Source organism: Myotis davidii, unplaced genomic scaffold (assembly GCF_000327345.1).
Source record: "Myotis davidii unplaced genomic scaffold, ASM32734v1 scaffold363, whole genome shotgun sequence".
In the NCBI taxonomy this organism is placed as follows: Eukaryota; Metazoa; Chordata; class Mammalia; order Chiroptera; family Vespertilionidae; genus Myotis; species Myotis davidii.
This window is the reverse complement of record NW_006294069.1, coordinates 3,586,895-3,605,074: the sequence shown is the minus strand read 5'-3', so window position 1 is coordinate 3,605,074 and position 18,180 is coordinate 3,586,895. Positions and strand designations below refer to the sequence as shown.

Below are 18,180 nucleotides of genomic sequence, written 5' to 3'. Positions count from 1 at the left end.
GCTCCACATTTCCTGTTACCTATTGAAATTCTATTCCTTCTTCAATCCCCAGATGAAACTCCATCTCCCCAGTGAAGCTCTCCCTGATTCCCCCCAGGAGGACTTAATCTCTCCCTGCTCAGTGTTCCTGTAGCACTGACTTACACTTCATGTGTGAAACTTACATCACATCTCATATTACACTTATTTCTGGACTTGTTCCTCTACTGTACTGTGAACTCCTTAGAATAGGGTTCCCTATCTTCAGCTCAGTTTAGTAAGGTGGTCAGGGGCTCAGGAGGGAACAAATGCCCCTCCCCTCGTGTACAGTGGAGTGGAGAAGCCAGTGACTTGAAGTGTGAGTGAGCACTGTTACAAAAGAGAAGGACAGGATGCTGTGGGAGCATATGCTATGGGGACGTGGCCTTGTCTAGAGCGCCATGTTCAGTTCTGCCTCTCCACGGACAAGCAGCACCTTACAAATAGGAGGTCTTGTATGAAGCTTGACTTCCGGTGCCAGCGGCTGCCCTGTCAGAAAGCCTATTCTCCCTGCCACCTCCTTTAGAGTAGGCTGCTCAGGCCCAGGCACCAAGGGCCTGCTGTGGTTTGACCAAGGCTGGGGTTGCTGTTGCCCCTTTAAGAACAGGCCCCACATGAACCGCTGCTGGCGGCCCTGCCTCCTGTCAGCCTTCTTCCTCCAGCCTCACAGCCACAGGAGGATTTCTCAGCAGAGGAAAAATTCCCCCCTTCCCTTCTCCCCCCCCCTTTAATGCCCGGGGCCCTTCACTTCCATAATTCTTCATTTTCCAGCCTTGAACGTAAGCCAGACACATCTGTCTGGCCATATGCGTGAACCCTGGAGTCTGTGCCGAGGTGGCTGTAAAACAGGGCCGGTGAAGGCCCTTCTGGGAGAGCACACACATGTGTGTGCCCTCGGGCCATTGGCTCCCTGCCCAGAACCACGGGGCTGCAGCGCTCCAAACCCATGTTAACCTTTTCTTATTTTTCCTCTTTTTGTTTACTTTAAGGGGGGAAAATCCCAAGGAAAAGGTATAAATTGTCCTGGGAGTGGGGGAGAGGCTCCTAGCTAGAGAGGCCATTATTGTTGGCAGGTACCTGGGTCACACTAATACAATAAGGAAGAGAAGAGCATCGAGTGAATTAAGATGGGAGAGATGGGCTGTAAATTACACTGCTCTGAACTCCATCAGTCTCCAGGGGTGTTAACCGAGAGGTGTAAGGCAAGTCCCCAGCTCCCAGCGCCTTTTACAGATGCAGCAAAACAGGAACCACACATGTTTGGGGAAGGGGATATGAAGATGGGGTTGAAAAAAATCCTCCTAGCCCCCATGACAGCTATAAAGTCCAACTGAGATCTGGAGCTGTAGCCACACCCCCACTTCCCCGCTCAAACCTAGACCCCTGGTCCCAAGCTCATCTGTGGGGCTGGGGGGGGTGGGGCCCGGCCTCCCTCCGTACCTCACAGCCTGTCCTTCCCTGCTTCCGGCATTGCACAGAGGCTGGTAAGTGAGGCCGACTGGAGGTCAGAAAAGGGGTGTGGGCAGCTCTCAGGGCCTGTGCAGCTGGAGGCCCGGCTCCCAGGCAGGCCCCTGGATGCTAGGGGGCCAAATCCGCCCACCCGGGGCTTTGAGGTCACCCTCTCGAGCTCAGCCCTGGCTTTGCCTGTTGCCTGAGACAGCTGTCTTCATGTTGGGTTGGTTCTGACCACCTTGCCACTTCCCACCTTTCCAGTTCTTTTCATTCCCATTGCCTTTCTTGGGAGGTGTCCAGAGACCACAGCAGGGTACATAGTTTGTCTGGGAAATTGGTCAGAAGTATTTCATTCCTAAGCAGGCCCCCTGGGCAAAGCAGTCACTGAAAATCCTCCTCCAGGCATGAGGCGTGGCCTCTTGGCACCTCGTACTGGCCCTGGCCCTGTGAATCCCCCGCCTCCTCTCTGCCTCCATGAAGCTTTGCTGTGATTTGTGCTGCTGTCGGGCGGGGTCAGGTTTCCTGAGCAGTTGCAAACATCCCACCTGAAACATAACAGGCTCTTCCTCTGGCCACAGCTATTGTTTCCCTCCGCATTATGGCCACAGTCTTGCTCTGTAGCCAGCAATGACTCCTCAGCGAAGATGCAGTCACTCCTTTGTGATGGCCCCAGGAGTTTTACTCTAAATATAGCTGCAGCCCATTCACACTGCCACCCAGCTGGAGGGGGGGCACTGTGGAACAATGGGGCATGCACAGAGCCCCCCACACCTGTATGGAAGCTAGCGGAAGACAGACACTCAGCCCTGGCTCCTCGCTGTCGGAGGCAGGGTGGGAGCCAGTGCACACTACCAGGCCAGGGGCACGTTCACGCCAGGGCAGGAAAGCACATCAGCCTGTGGAGCCGGGCAACCGCCCTCCCCACTCGAACCCGTTCCAGAGCCTGTTCCAGGTTCTCCGCACACCATGGCCTGGGCCTCCGGTTTGCTTCAGCTCCTTGCCTCCCTGGCTCCCCAGCACCCACAAGGTTCTATTCTCTCTCAGAACTGGCAGCCTGTTGGCTGGAACACCTTAGGCTGCTGCTTGGAGCAAGTTCAGAGGTATCATGCTCAGCCCTGTCACTCCCTTACTATCAAGAAAGGGCACACTTCTTGGCCATTCTCAGAACAAGAGTTAGATAAAAGTCAGTCTTTCTAAAAATATATATTTTTATTGATTTCAGAAAGGAAGGGAGGGGGAGATAGAAACATCAGTGATGAGAGAGAAGCATTGATCAGCTACCTCCTCACGGCCCACACTGGGTATTGAGCCCGCAACCCAGGCATGTGCCCTGACTGGGAATCAAGCCATGACCTCCTAGTTCATAGTTCAATGCTCAACCGCTGAACCATGCCAACAGGGCTAAAATTCAACCTTTAAAATGCCCTTCAACCCTGAGATTCTGTGATTTTAGCCCATTGGGCACCTATGATATATCCATCTAGATCAGTGGTTCTTAACCTACCTAATGCTGCGACCCTTTAATACAGTTCCTCATGTTGTGGTGACCCCCAACTATAAAATTATTTTCGTTGCTACTTTATAACTGTAATTTTGCTACTGTTATGAATCGTAATGTAAATATCTGATATGCAGGATGTGTTTTCATTGTTACAAATTGAACATAATTAAAGCATAGTGATTAATCACAAAAACAATATGTAATTATATATGTGTTTTCTGATGGTCTTAGGCGACCCCTGTGAAAGGGTCATTCAACCCCCAAAGGGGTCGTGACCCACAGGTTGAGAACCGCTTATCTAGATGCAAGGTGTTAGAGAAACTGTAAGGAAAGACAGCTCTCCTTAAGCTCCTTACAGTCTAGTTTGAAAATGTGATCAGTCCTCATAAAACAATCAGAAGTAGCAAGCAAGTCATCATACTCACAACTTTAAAAATGAGCCCTAGCTGTTTGGCTCAGTGGATAGAGCATCACGCTGCAGACTGAAGGGTCTCAGGTTCAATTCCGGTCGAGGGCACATGCCCGGGTTGCGGGCTCATTCCCCAGTAGGTGGCATGCAGGAGGCACAATGATTCTCTCTCATCATCGATATTTCTCTCCTCCTTCCTTCCTCTCTGAAACTGTTTTTTTTTTATATATATGAAACCAAGTAGCTCAGTTGGTTAGAGTGTTGTCGCAATACACCAAGGTTTTGGGTTCAATCCTCGATCAGCGCGCACACAGGACATAACCAGTGAATGCATAAATAAGTGGAACAACAAATCGAAGTTTCTCTCTCCCTCTCTCTCTCTAGAATCAATACATAAAAATTTAAAGAAGGAAAGTGTATGTTAGGCTCTCTGGTACTTACTTTGGACCTCCAGAGAAGGGATCCTAAACACAACCTTCTCATGAGCACCCAAACTTAGATGCTCAGTGTCCTGCTCCCCAGGGAGACTGGTGGCTCTGCTTTCTATAGCAAATACAGTATCTGCTCCCTTTGGTTTCTGCAGCTCAAGAAGGAATTGCCTCCTGTGCTGTTGGTGGTTATCTTACCAACTCCTATTTTTAAAAAATATATTTTATTGATTTTTTACAGAGAGGAAGGGAGAGGGATAGAGAGTTAGAAACATCCATGAGAGAGAAACATCCATCAGCTGCCGCCTGCACACCCCACTGGGGATGTGCCTGCAACCAAGGTACATGCCCTTGGCCAGAATCGAACCTGGGACTCTTTAGTTCTTCAGTCCCTCAGTCTTCTAGCCACTGAACCAAACTGGTCAGGGCACCAACTCCTATTTTTTTTATTTCATTTCCATTTTTCATTTTTAAAAGTACCTACATGTAGTTAAAACCAACAACAACAAGACTACCACAAGTCTCATAATAGAAATGAACAGCCCTCTGCCTGGCCCCTTCCCCTCCAGCTCTGCTCCCTAGTGGTTTCCCCTACTTCTGAGTTCTATATATTTCCACCTCCTGGATATATAGAAGGTGGAAAATGGAGCAGGGCAGGAAGAAAGGAAACTGAGCTTTGTTAAGCTGCTAATACATGTATCAGCCGTTTTGCTAGGTACTTTCACATACAAGGTGACTGTGGAAATTTGCTATGTTAACAAAACTCGTTTCTGGTGAAGACACTGCTCTGCTCGCCCAGAGAGGCCCAGGAATAAATTATTCCCTCACCCTGTAGAAGAAAGGAAGCAGCCATGCTCCCTGTGGAGCCCTAAGGAGAAGGAAAACCTACGGACCTCTCATGATCCGGTCTCCACGTCCCAGAACTCCTGTGTGAACTAATTGCATTACCTTTATTTGTAATTCTCAGTGTCTCAATTTTCAGTGGGTTAGCATCCCCAAACCATCCCAGTGTCTAGAAGAATGAATTTAGCCCTAGTCAGTTTGGCTCAGTGGATAGAGCTGTGGACAGAAGGATCCCAGGTTCGATTCTGGTCAGGGCACATACTGGGATTGCAGGCTCAATCCCCAGTAGGGGGTGTACAGAAGACAGCTGTTCAATGATTCTTTCTCATCATTGATGTTTCTATCTCTCGCTCTCCCTTCCTCTCTGAAATCAAAAATATATATTTTTTAAAAAAAGGAATTTAGCCTTTAAAAGAGCCGCTCCTGGAAACCCGCGGCTGTTAGCTTCCTCATTGTATGTTATTGTGGATTCTCTCTCTCCCAATTCCCACCAGCTTGCTGAAGGACACTCCATTACTTCAGAGAAAGCTGTTACTTAGCACCTCCCAGAAACAGAATTAAGTTTTTTCTCTTTCACACTTTATGATCACTTAGTCCTTATTGCCACTGGTATGATTCAAAGTGTTAAAGCTTTCCCCTACTTCTCAGTTCATAGTCCTAGGACCACTGTAGCCAGTCTCAGCTCCTGTGCAGCTCTCCTTCCGGGTCAGCACACTGGATTCCAGGCCAGGGCCAGTCTGTCTGAATCACAGCATTCCAGTTGCGCCCCCCTCACCCCGTACCAGAGGCTTCTGCAGCTTTTTACTCATACAAACAAAAATAAATCTCACTACCGGCCTCTGAACTCCACAGCAGCATGCTTCCCCTTCTCCCCAAGCGTCCCATGGCTGTGAGTGGGGACTTGGCACTGTCCCCACCGACATCACTTTTTCACTCCCTGCGCATCCTGTGTCCTTCTCTCACCGTGCGACCCAGAGATCAGAATGGGACGTGACGGCCGGCACAGGCGCCGTGCACAGCTGCCAGGAATCTGACGGGTAAAATCTGGAAAAGTTGGGAGGGCAAATGCTAAACACACACACACACACACACACACACAGCGCCACTCAGAGAGGGCCGGAAACACAGACACCCACAGAAAGGACTTGCAGACTCCCGATTCTTTCTTAGTCTGCTCTTCTTTGGAGGGGACTGGGTCAGTCTCATGACCCAGGTATGAACCCCCCCCCGCAAAGGCCCTCTGGTACCCCAGGAGGAGAGAAATCAGCTTCATTTTATCTCTTTCACTCCATGAGGGCATGTGGGGAACAGGAAGCAGTTGTGTGGTGACTCACTGGGCAGAGCCAGGTTAAGGGAAGTTGTCTGCGGGTGTCCCTGGGACCGGATGATGGCAGCACAGCTCTGACCACCCTCATACAGCTTGACCCCACCCCACCCCTGGGGAACCAACAAGGCTGCCACTTCCCTAAGAGGCTATGGCCTCTGTTCACCTTTCTGGCCCTGAGCCAGAGCTCGGAGAACTCAGACTGCTTCCCTTGACCCTGCTCCTAGATTTTGCTTCTGTCCTGTCATCAGAACACACAAGTAGCTCAGCTAGCTCCCAGGTAGTCCCTTGGCCAATTGGCCTAAAGGCCCTTCTGCCTATTGCCAGCTCTAAAGGTCTGATGGAATAAGGTCTTAGGAGCTCATTCACACAGGGTCAAAACTGACAGCTAGTTCCACTTCCTTAGAGGCAAACCAGGCTGGAGTGTCATTTCTGGAGACAGAAAAACTGAGATGTGAAAGGAGTCAGTGGGGCAGTAGCATAGATGCCCTGCTCAGTTAGGGCCCTGAGGCCCTGTCAGCACAGATGCCAGTGCCCCTGTTCCTTCCTCACCAGTGTCAGTGCTTATTCTGTCCCTCTCACCCAGAAAGATATTTCAGGGCCTATGATACTGAGAAAAATGTTCCTGGCAGTGGGAAAGCTGAGTAGAGAACTCCAGGAGCTGGGACAGTGAGGACCAGGGATGCTGATGCTCCTACAGTGAAAGGAGAAATAGTGGAGGGTTGTCAGCTGCACCTGAGGGGGACCATGTGCTGTTCTTACAGAATACCCAAGCCGTTACACGTTATATGTCAATTACATCAATACAAAGTGAAATATTTGAAAATGCCCAGGCCAAGTTTGGCAGAATGTCTGTCACCCTCAAGTTGGCAGCCCCATGGGGAGAGAGAATGACCCAAGTCCCCTGGGAAGGTGGCCAGCAGCAGTGGCACTTTCCCTGAATGAGAGCAGTAGTCCCAGCAGACTGGTCCTCAGCCGAATTTCTCATGCCTGCCAGTGTTCTGTGGCTTGTGCCTTCCACCAGCTGTGGTGGCAGTGGCAGCAACAACTTACTCATAGGGAGAGGTCCCCAGCAGGTCACAGAGAAGCCACCCCCAGCATTCAAAGGCATGCCCTTTCAGTTTTACTGTCATTGCCAGTGAAACCTGAGCACCTTCCTCACTGACTGTTAGTGGCCAGGTCTCAGCACTGTGGGCCCCCTCTCACTTGGCACGCACATCTACTCCCCAGCCTGGCCTGTGGCCCTGTGAGCTGGTGTGTGGTAGAAGGCCATGAGAGGGCGTAACGGGGCTGGGACCTGCTCTCCAGACCCTCGCCAGGTTTGTGTGAGTGCCCTCCAGCTCTGTACACTGGGAGCACGCCATCTGGGCAGATGCCAGCAAATCAGTTTGGTTCTTGGCCATGGCCCCCAGAAGAGGAAGCCACACAATAGTGACCTTGCTCTGTAGTGACAGGCATACCCACAGCCACTGCCACACATAAGGCTCTATCAGACAGGAGAAAATTGGCTTTTTCCAGATGTGCATGGAGCTTCCCTGAAAGATGTGAACAGCCATAAGACTAACAAGCACGAGGCGTGTGCTTTCCAAGGTGTGGTGCTCAGGCCACAGGTGCTACACGAGATGGTTTTTCAGTGATGATGCATAAGGGACACTTTGACTTTCCGTTATGGAAATTTAGCTTGCACTAGTAAACATGTGACTTGGCTGTCACACCCTTGGTACCATGGATGTACCATGTCATTGCTTAAGAAAAGGCTAAGTGCCCTGGAACGGGTAGCTCAGTTGGTTAGAGTGTCGTCCCAGTACGCCAAGGTTGCGGGTTCAATCCCTGATGAGGGCACGTACAAGAAGCAACTGATGAATGCATAAGTAAGTGGAACAAGAAATTGATATTTCTCCCTCTCTAAAATCAATAAAATACTCTGGCTGGCGTGGCTCAGTGGTTTGGTGTCAACCTGTGAACCAGAAGGTCACAGTTCGATTCCCGGTTGGGGCACATGTCGGGGTTGCAGGCTCGTTCTCCAGTGTGAGGTGTGCAGGAGGCAGTCAATCAATGATTCTCTTTCATCATTGATGTTTCTATTGCTCTGTCCCTCTCCCTCCCTCTCTGAAATCAATAAAAATATTAAAAAACAAAATCAATAAAATACAGTGGAGGTTTTTTAAAAAAAGAGGCTAAGCAAAAATTGAGTTGACTTAAAGTCAATTTAAAGAAAAACATCAGGTAAGTAATAGTGTAGGTTGTACAGAGTTATGGCAGAGGAGTGCAAGTAGAACACAAAGACTAATATTTAGCAGACATTGCTGGGGAGGCAGGGGGGTGGGAGTTGGCAATTCTGATCAATCTGAGTTTTCCTCTGTGCAAACATACAGATCAGGCCCTAATCTGTCACCCGTGTGGACTCCTGCTGCTGTGGGAGACTTTGAGATTAATTATTAGTTGTCAGCATCACTTTTTTTGTGTAGTCTTGGAGTTTAACTTTTTTTTTTAACCACACGTGGTGAAGTAAATTGAAATACAAATTGTTTGGGATCTATATGTACATATATAAAGTGTCTGAATTGAGAAAGAACCAGACATGCCCTTGAAGATTTTTAGCACAAGGTCTTACTTTCAGAGGCCTGTTATTTTGAATACCATCAGGTCCTTTCTCAGCCCTAGGCAGGGTTTCAGTCACGCCCATTCTCTGGGCCATTTGGTCTATGTCCATTTTTATTGCAGTGTTTTGCCCAGCCGTGGGCCTGTCCCTCAGGCCTGACAGGGGCTAGCTGTTCTTCTGGAGGGGAAAGAGGTTCAGGGGGCAGGATGCTGACACACTGTGGAGTCAGTGCCTGGCTCACCCACCCTCCTGCCTGCTCACTCTTTGGCTCACTCACCATTCTGTGTCCCTGTAGGCTGTCCTGGAGGACCACAGTCAGATGAGGCAGATGGAGCTCGAGATCAGGCCCTTGTTCCTCGTACCAGACACCAACGGCTTCATTGACCACCTGGCCAGTCTGGCACGGCTTCTGGAGAGCAGGAAGTACATCCTGGTGGTGCCCCTCATCGGTGAGTCAGGCTAGAGCAGCCCTGCACGTGCACAGCAGCCCCCTCTACACACACGTCCCCAGCCCAGGGGCCAGGCAGGCAGAGCCCTGCTGTGTGTGTCAGACAGGATTTGCAGAGAAGTAGGGAATGTGTGGGGCAAGGAAGATTGTTTAATAATCAAAGCAGTTCAAATTATTATGGCTGATCCATGGCTTAAACTGCTTGAGCAAATGTACTCCTGTGTCCCAGCAACCAGAGGCTGCATGAGCCCAGCCCTTGTTTTTATCCTTATAAAGCTTGCAGTAAAACAGCAAAGCTGGTTCCCGTTATTGGTAAACACTCAGCCCTGGCAGATAACGGCAGTGCTGCTGGGTGGTCTGGCAGGGAGGCTGGGAGGATTTTGAAGTGGTTAGATGCCTTTGGTCTGATTGTCTTGTAGCTTTTCATGATCATTCTGTTGGTTCGAGGTAGCATTCTTCTGGCCAATGTCACCCTAAGGCCAGGCCGACAGAAACCCTCCAGAGCAAGCCCTTGGCTCATGCCTGTGGATTCCTGCCACTTGGGCCCTTACCACTGTCTGGTCATTGGTGCTGGTGCAGGGTCAGCATCTCAGAACCCAGCTAGCTCGCTTCCATCCTCAGGCCAGAGGAGCCCAGCTGGGCTGTCTCCAGGAGACTGTCTAGGCACCCTTAGTTCTTGGAGCTCTGTGGTAGGTCAGGCCCAGGATGGGCTTTGGGCTCTGGGCTCCTGTCTAATCTAACTGATACAGCTAATGTAGCTGAGGGCTCTGCTATGGAGGAAGAGGGTCTGAGAGAGGATTGGGAAGCCCAGGGTTTTTAATGTCCCCTTCTCAGCAGCCACTTGGAGCAAGTTTGAGATCCCTGTCCTCTGGAAAAGCCACCAGACTGGCAGTCAGCCTGCCAAGCCACCTCTGGCATCCATGCCAAGATGTTCCATTGGGCCTTCCCTCCCAGTCCCAAGTGTCTTAGTGCCAGATGAGGGTGGAAACAAAGGGCAGGAAACATCCGCCCCTGCAGAGGCTATAGAACCCTGGGGGGTTGTGGGAAACACGTTAGCACCACCTGAGAATGTTGGCACTGAAGCAGCCCTCGTCCCGCCTCCACCCTCCCTGTCTTCCTTCCCCCTCCCCATGTGGCCTGGCCAGAACCTCTTAAACCCAGGCTCTTAGACCTAAGGAAAGGATTTCTGTTCTTCAGCAGGCAGAGCAACAAGACCATCCTGTTGTTCCAACTCCCCTCTTCCCTCGCTGGGTCCTGGGTGGGAAAGCTTTCAGGATAATGCATCTCTGTGCTTTCCTCCAGGAGATGTTCAGGGGGAAGAAAGTGAGTTGGGCACCTTTTTTGCTAGATGGTCAGGAAATGGTGTGACTGAGAGAGGTGGCACCTCAGGAGCCTCAGACTTAGAAGGAGCCTCAGGCACCATCCCAGGCTACAGGGTTTTAGTTCACCCGCATGGATTGGGCCCCTATTATGTACATGGTCTCCTTATTCTCTGGTGCTCCAGTGAATGGCAGGGCTACAGCCCTTGGTTTGGAGAAGCTGATGGTTCCGTGGAGAAAGCCAGATTTGGTGGATAGGGAGCAAATATATGCGAAAACCCAGAGGATACAGGCTGAATAAATAGATGGCCCCCAGGGGCGTTGGGAAATGACAACTCTGTTAAAACAGTCCAGACCAGCCTCTTTGAACCTTGGACTCTCAGGGGCTGTATAGGGAGCTCCTGTTTAATGAGGCTCCCTCAGTAGACTCCTGCCCCATGTCCAGAGCACAAAGGGTTAAGCCAGCAGCCTTCCCTGCTTGTTTCTTGTGCTCTTTAACCTGCTCCGTGCTCCTTAGGCCTGACCCCAGCATCGAGAAGCCCCGCCTGGTGCAGAAGCACAAACAAGCTTCCCCTTTGAAGCCTGTTTAGTTTGGAAGCAGGAAAGCAGATTTTGGGATGGAATACCAGTTTTTTGTGTTTGATGTTCTGTTTGCTGTACCGTATACCCATCCACCACTATTCCCCAACCTCAGCCATACATTGTGTGGACACTGTAGCCTCAGGTTGCTGAAAGCATGGGCATTGTGTGCGTGTGTGTGTGTTCCCACATGGGCCTTTTCCAGAAAGTGTCTCTGAATACCCAGACAGTGAGTGCCAGGCTCACCATGGAACAGCATGCTCATGCTGATTCCCCAAGCCATGAATCATTGCACCGAGGAGAGGCCTCAGACCCCAAACTCTCCCAGAGCCCCCAAGGAGTGCATATTTCCCACTTGACCTCAGGCTTTTGGCTGGAATTTTGGAAAGAATCTTCACCAGAAAATGAAGCCGTGTCCCAGACACATAGGCAGGCAGGCAGACAGGCACACGCGCGTGCGCGCACACACACACACAGACACACACACGCACACACGTGCAGCGTCAGAGGAGGTGAATGTGCCAAGGGCATGGTTTGGGGGAATACCAGGGCTCTTGCAAGTGGGGCCATGACTACTGAGTTCCACTTGGTAACCTCCCTGCCCTCTGCTGGGGCATGGGGCACAGAACTTTGCCCCCTCTTGAACTGCTGTGGTTGGGGGCCCAAGTGGATGAGGGAGAGTGCCTCTTCCCCTTTAAGCTGCTCCATACCCTTACCTCTCCTGAGGGATCCTTTCAGTTTGATCCTATAACTAAGGAATGCAATAGAGGGGCCAGGTTTCTTCCTCTGAATTCAGCAGCTCCAGAAAATCCCTGTCACTTCCTCCCAGGAGAAGCTCAGGGCCTGGAGGAAGAGGCAGAAAGAGGAGAGAGCACTGTGGAAAGTCTGGGATGCTTCTTGCCCCCCAAGGTCCTCTACTTTCCCTGGAAGACTCCTGTGGGGCAGGATGGATTCTGTGGTCTGGGCGGGGCTGGCTGGGAAAGCAAGGCCTAGGGTAAAGATAGACATAATTGCTGATTGCTGAGGCTGATGCCTTGTGGAACTGTATCTCCTCAGTGATCAATGAGCTGGATGGCCTGGCCAAGGGTCAGGAGACAGATCACCGGGCTGGGGGCTATGCCCGTGTGGTGCAGGAAAAGGCCCGGAAGTCCATCGAGTTCCTTGAGCGGCGATTTGAGAGTCGGGACTCTTGCCTGCGGGCCCTAACCAGCCGTGGCAACGAACTCGAATCCATCGCCTTCCGCAGTGAGGACATCACTGGCCAGCTGGTAAGACCCCTGGCAGAAAGGGAGATAGCCAGCTTCAGATCAGGGTCCCCAGGAGCAGGGGACTAAAGGAAGGTCAGTCAACCTGGGCAGCTGAGGGGCAGCCACCGTCGAGGCCCAGGAATGGGAATTCGTGTCCTATAAGTCACTGTTGGCACAGTTGGACCCGCCAGGGCATGGATGGGAGGGGCTCTGGGAGGTGACCCTCCCCAGCACCCCAGAGGCAGAGTATATCTGTGCCTTCTCTGCCTAGCGCCCCCTCCTGCCCAGTAGCACTCCTCACACTGTCTTCCTCCAGGGTAACAACGATGACCTGATCCTCTCCTGCTGCCTTCACTACTGCAAAGACAAGGCGAAGGACTTCATGCCCACCAACAAAGGTACAGCTTTGCCTCTGCCTCAAGATCACCCATCCCCGGCTTTACCTTGTCCTGCCATCCTTGGCTGTAGGAGAGTTTGAAAAAATGGGGGGTCAGTGCTGAGACAAGCTTAGTTCCCTGCCCCCCTGGCAGTCAGACCCTCCTGTCGTGGCTCCCCCACCCCTAGGAGATGTCAGGTGGGCCAAGCAGGAATGGGCCTAGCCCAGGAAGCCAGCCCCGGGCAGTGAGCTTTCCCATTCGGCGTACATCCATTTCCTTTCTTGGGTCCTCAGTGAGTTCTCTGACAGCAAGAATGTCTCTATGATTCAGTGTAGCTTATTCTGGCCACAGTCTCCTGAGCCTAGCCCTCTGCTCTGCGAGGACAGTCCCCAGTGGTCCCTGCTCTGGGCCATGCTCATCCTCTTAGTTCATCCCTGATGTCTGCCCTGTGCTAGGCGTGGGCGGAGGTGCTTCCCCAGTGAGTAGTGGGTTTTTTCTTCTCTCCCTACGGCGGTAAGCTGCAGTGCTTCGCAGGCTGACTGGAGTTGGGGGCGAGAGCTTGAGCTCCTCACTCAACCCGGAACTTCCTGTATAGCCCCTTGGAGTCAGTGAAACTCAGGTTTTTCTGCTCCTGACTCCCGGGAATCTGACATTTCTTTTGGAAGGAATAGCTCAGTGTCATCTGCAGAGCTGATAATTCTCACCATTTGTATATGTAGTCTCTTGTCATCGTCTTTTAGTCGTCACCCACCTCTGCTCATTTTCTTAACCATGGCTTCCGGGCTGGTCTGGGGGCTGACTTCTTTCCTACTGCTCCTCCCACCCACGTTAGTGCAGCCTTCACTCCTGCCTCGGCCTCTGTACCAGGGGTTGATAATGAGTCCACACTGCTCTTCTTCAGACAGGTCCTGCCACAGGGCTTGCACCTACTGTCCCTTAGTACCAGATTTGGAACATTCAAGGGTAAAAATGAATCCAGGCTAAGTCAAACGGGAACCTGAGCTCTGCTCCCAGGCAGCTTCCTAGAGGGGCACCTTCTGGGCGAGGTAGGCAGGCGTGCAGAAGGCCTTGTTGGGAAGTATGGGACAGATACTGCTGCGGCCCCACCCAGCCTCAGAGCTGTTTCGTTCTTAGCAGAGACACATTTTGGCTTTGGCCATACTAGTCTCCCCACCCCCAACCCCCACTTCACCCTAAACAGCCTACAGGAACCCACTGCCATCCTGAGGTCCACCCCTATCAGAATTACATCAGCAACGGCTGGTGTAATCAAACCCTATTTGTCAGTGTGAATTCTTAGCAGATTAACTTGTCAGATTCACAGAGAAACTGTCACCAAATGTTTATATGTAAACGATGTTGAATTTTAAAATCATGTGGATTATGGCGGATGGGGCCTGACAAGATGACTGCCTCTGGTTTCTAACAAAGTGAAGTTACCAGTGTCAAAACAGAGGATGTTTATTGTTGAAAATGTCTCAAAGTATCCACAGAAACCCCTGAAGACCCCTGCCAGCAACGCGGGGCCTCAGTTGGCTGACCTAAAGCCTGGGGCTCTCCTGGTCTGAGTCCCAGGGCAGGAATGGCGGGGCTGCAGACAGACTCGGGCAGCCAGCTGGGAGTCCCACACAGCACCGCACAAGATACCACCCCACCCACCCTGCACTCACACACCCCAGAGGGTCAGGCCCAGGCAGTTGAGTGGTCTCAGAGCATCCCCTTTACCCATGGTCACCTTCCTCTCCCTCTCGCCCACCACAGCCCCTCACCTCCCATCACACCCTCCTTTCACTTCTCCCCTTCTCTCTCCACCATCAACCTCAAGTGCCTCTCCCTCCTCCTTCCCCGCAACTGCTCCCAAGGCTGACAGCCAGTTCTCAGCCTCCCTGCCTGGAGCTGGAAAGCCTGAAACTGCTCAGGTCCGACATGGACGTTTGCAATCCCTCAGCCCAGCCGGCACCCGCAGTCCGTAAGCCCCGCAGGATGTTCCCTGTGCCTCACTGTCTGCCGGCCTCCGTCTGGAAGCACCCAGCCTGGGACTCAGGAGTGGACTTGCCACCTGAGGGGCCTTGCCAGGGGGTGGGGGTGTCACTGTGTGAGTACTTGGCCCCAGTTTAAGTTCTCCCCAGTACATTAAAAGGTTAGGGAATTAGGGGAAGAAAGGTGGTGGACGACTTCCTGCTAAAAGTCCTCTAACAAGAATGAAGGCCATTTGTGTCCGTATAGAAAGATCTTTAAAATGTATAAGATTTGAATAAAGTAAGTATGGCTAGTATGATTGTAAAGTTGTGGGGGGAAGCCTATGTAACAAATATATATATACTTGTAAATGTGTATAAAGAAATCTGGAAGCATACAGAGGTCTACCCGGAGCAAGGCAGGGACACAGGAAGGGAGGGAACTGGGAGGATGAGCCTGGCTTTACCTTTTCATTTTTCCTCTTCTGTGCTTTTCACCATGGCTTATTTTTATTTAATAGAGGAAATCATTTGACTGTAGCCTCAGGACCACCTTCGTATGACTTTGCCAAGGACCTTTTTGCCCTTCCCTCAGAACTCCCTTGAGCTAACCCCTCTCCTCACATCTGGGAGGCCTGGATACTGTTTTCTACGTCTTAACAGGGTATTAAGACCTGCTGGCCTTGGAGGGAGAGGATGTGTAGAAGACAAGTGTTCTGGGTCCAGGACCAGCCACGCAGTAGGAGTGGGAGGAAAGGGGCTGCTTCTGCTCCCTCGGTTCAGAGTGCTGGGAGGGGCTGTGTGGAGGCCAGTGGTTGGGCAGCTCTCAAGACACAAGGCAGCACAGTCCTGTGCAGGAGGCAGGGGTCCAAAGCAGGAGGCCAGCCTCTCCGCATGGCCCTCCCGAAGCCAGCAGGGGAGGGGCGTCCTCAGCTGATCATCTGCCTGAGGGAAAGGATTTGTGGAAGGGGCCAAGAAATGCCTGGCCTTCATGCACCCCGCCTTCCCCCCCCCCCCCAGGACCATGCTCCCCTCCAGAGAGAGGAGAGGCTGGCAGTGTCTGTCTCCTGCCTCAGAGTGGTCTCTGCCCTCTTGTGCCAACAGAGGAGCCCATCCGGTTGCTGCGGGAGGTGGTGCTGCTGACGGATGACCGGAACCTGCGTGTGAAGGCGCTGACGAGGAACGTGCCTGTGCGGGACATCCCGGCCTTCCTCACGTGGGCCCAGGTGGGCTGAGGGGCCACACGGGCCATCCCCATGGAACCGCTCCTGAGAGGCCACCAGGTGCCCAGTGTAGCACAGAAGATGCCCACATGCCTGAGCCACCAAACCACCCAGACAATAAACCATCCTCTTCCAACCCACACCGTGGCCGTGCTGTGGGGGAGCTGCTCCTCACAGAGCCCCTCCCAAGGGTTGGGCGGAAGCTGCTGGGACCCTCCTGGGCTGTCAAGATTGAGTAGGGAGGTGGCTGGCTGCAGTGACAGCGGGTGGGCGAGCTAGATAGGCTGCCCACGCTCTCAGTCTTTCTCCCTCCCCTACTTAAAGGGTTGGGGGAAGGCTTTCTCAGCCTCGGGAGTCAGCCACTTTCTCAAGTGGAGATGGGTTAAGGAGGTTAGAATTTCCATCAGATGCAGGTGAGGTCACGGGTCCCTTTAATCTCCATCAGAACCCCTGTGCTGAACATGTCCAAGGGGCTTGGCCACGCCATGAAGAGAGTGCCCAGGGGGTGTCTTTCCCTCAAGGCCTGGGTTCCCACATGGACCTAAGTTGGGCTCTGGACACCATGTTCCATACAGCAGCCCTAGATCCCCACTTCTTCTGCCCCAAACACCCCCTGCCCCCATCCTGCTGCTCTGCCTGCCCTTATCAATCTGGGTCCATTACACTTTGCCCTTTTCCCCGTGGATGGTCAGGAGTGTAGAGGGGAGGGACATCTGGTCTCAGGCCCAGGCTTCCTGGGTGGCCTTTGCCTGCTTCCTCTCCCCTTGGCCTTCCTTTTGCTCTAGTTCCCACTGGACAAAATTTCCTGATTTTTCTCATTTCTCCCCTCCTCTCTCTTGTCCTCCTTCTCTCCCCCCTGCACCAGCCCACCCCCCCTCCTCTTTCTAGTTGATCCCTCTCACCTTCCTGGCCCCCTCAATCTCACATCAGTTCCTTGCCTTGGGTGTTCTCACTCTGAATCTCCCTCTTCCTCCAGTACCTGTACCAGGAACCTAATTAAGCTCCCCTTTCCCCAACCTTCTTTCCCAGGCCCCTGTGCTACGAGAATCTTCCAGGCTCGTGCCTAGAAGAGAGCATTGCCTAGCCTGGAGTTTGCACCCTATTTCTAGCTTTCCCTAGAAGAGCTTGACACAGGGCCTTTGAGTTTTTTGTTGCCTCTTTAGTTGGCACCTATGTTCAAAGCCTCACTCAGGAGGCTTCCTACTGCACTGGGGATTCATTCTCTCAACCCAGGAACAGAGGTGCAGGGAAGACAGGGTTTTGACGAGAAGCCAGGATTAAGTTTTGATGGGACCAGTGGGGGTATCCCTTAGAACCCCTAACTATATGTAGCCTGCCCAGAGGATGGGAGCTTGGCTGTGCCCTCCCGAGGCCCGAGAGTATGCCAGAAGGAGACGGACTGTACAGGGGAGCCACAGCCAATGGTTTGGGGGTATAAGTTTCCCAGGGCCTCAGAAAACCGGGTTATTTGGGTACAATGTCCCCAGCCTCCTTTGAGATCCTCTGCCCTGGATGAAGGCTGATGACTGGGTGGGTGGGAGACCCAGCTCTCCTTTCTGTCCTATTGGCAGCACTGGTTTTGTTTCCTTAATAAATTTTTAGTTATGAGATATACCTGACCTCTTGCTGATCTGTCTCTGGGACTGGGGAGGGAGGAAGGTCCAAGGCTCTGCCCCTGTGTCTGGTCCCTCCACCCTCCTTGGTGCTGGCACCAGGTCCTAGTGCAAGGCAGAAGAGAGCTGCAGGGTCCAGGGTCCTTGGTTACTGCTTTATTGCTTTCTGGTTCGAGTATAGAAAATGGAAGCGGCTCTGGAAGAGCCTGTGTACAAGGTAGAAAATATACAAAAGAGGAGGAGGGAGCTAAAGAGACCACGTTCCAGCCCAGCCCTGCCTGGGCTCGGGGATGGGGCTGCCCGGGGGCGCATGCAATAAATATGGTCCGGGGCCTCGGGGAAGGGGGAGAGGACACCGCAGGAGTGGGAGACCGGGTAGACCGGGCTGTCTCAGCCCTCTGACTTCAGAGGGAGGGAAGGATTGGCCCTGGGGATAGTGCCGCTTGTGCAAAATGAGGAACTTCACATTATCAGTCCCGGGGCGGGCGGGAGCGGGGGGCAGGGGGCCCTCCGGCCGGCTCAGTCCCCTCCCAGCTCCCTAACCCTGCCCGACGCTCCGACCCCAGCGGGGAGATTCACAGTGAGAATGGGTGTGGTCGCAAGGGCCGGAGGTAGGGCTGGGAGCGCCCCAACAGTGACACCCCTACCCCCAAGAGCAGCACGGAGCCGGGGGAGGGGGCCAACGAACCACAGGAAGAGGCGGAGAAGGGCCGGGGGTCTCCTTTGGTCAAAGCTGATATCAAAAATATAAATCTCCCTTCCCCCAACCCACCCCCATCCCCGGGCTAAGGCACAAAGCAGTGAGGCCAGGTGAGGCCGCGGAGGTGGGGCCGCCGCCA

General features: G+C 52.6%; 2 protein-coding genes across 4 annotated transcripts in view; one reads left to right on the top strand and one right to left on the bottom strand.

Annotated features, from left to right (window-relative positions):
* Nucleotides 1–17,342, top strand: part of SMG6 (SMG6 nonsense mediated mRNA decay factor) — a 242,125-nt gene extending 224,783 nt beyond the window's left edge. For all 3 annotated transcript variants that reach the window (XM_006768100.2, XM_015566788.1, XM_015566789.1), the window contains 4 exons: nucleotides 8,873–9,026; nucleotides 11,980–12,191; nucleotides 12,487–12,568; nucleotides 15,610–17,342. In XM_006768100.2, coding sequence (XP_006768163.1) covers nucleotides 8,873–9,026; nucleotides 11,980–12,191; nucleotides 12,487–12,568; nucleotides 15,610–15,740 — 579 coding nt within the window. In that variant the 3' untranslated portion in view covers nucleotides 15,741–17,342. The remainder of the gene's footprint in view (nucleotides 1–8,872; nucleotides 9,027–11,979; nucleotides 12,192–12,486; nucleotides 12,569–15,609) is intronic.
* Nucleotides 16,678–18,180, bottom strand: part of HIC1 (hypermethylated in cancer 1) — a 3,955-nt gene continuing 2,452 nt past the window's right edge. Inside the window, exon 4 of the mRNA XM_015566811.1 lies at nucleotides 16,678–16,791. Within this exon, the coding sequence (XP_015422297.1) occupies nucleotides 16,678–16,791 (114 nt within the window). The remainder of the gene's footprint in view (nucleotides 16,792–18,180) is intronic.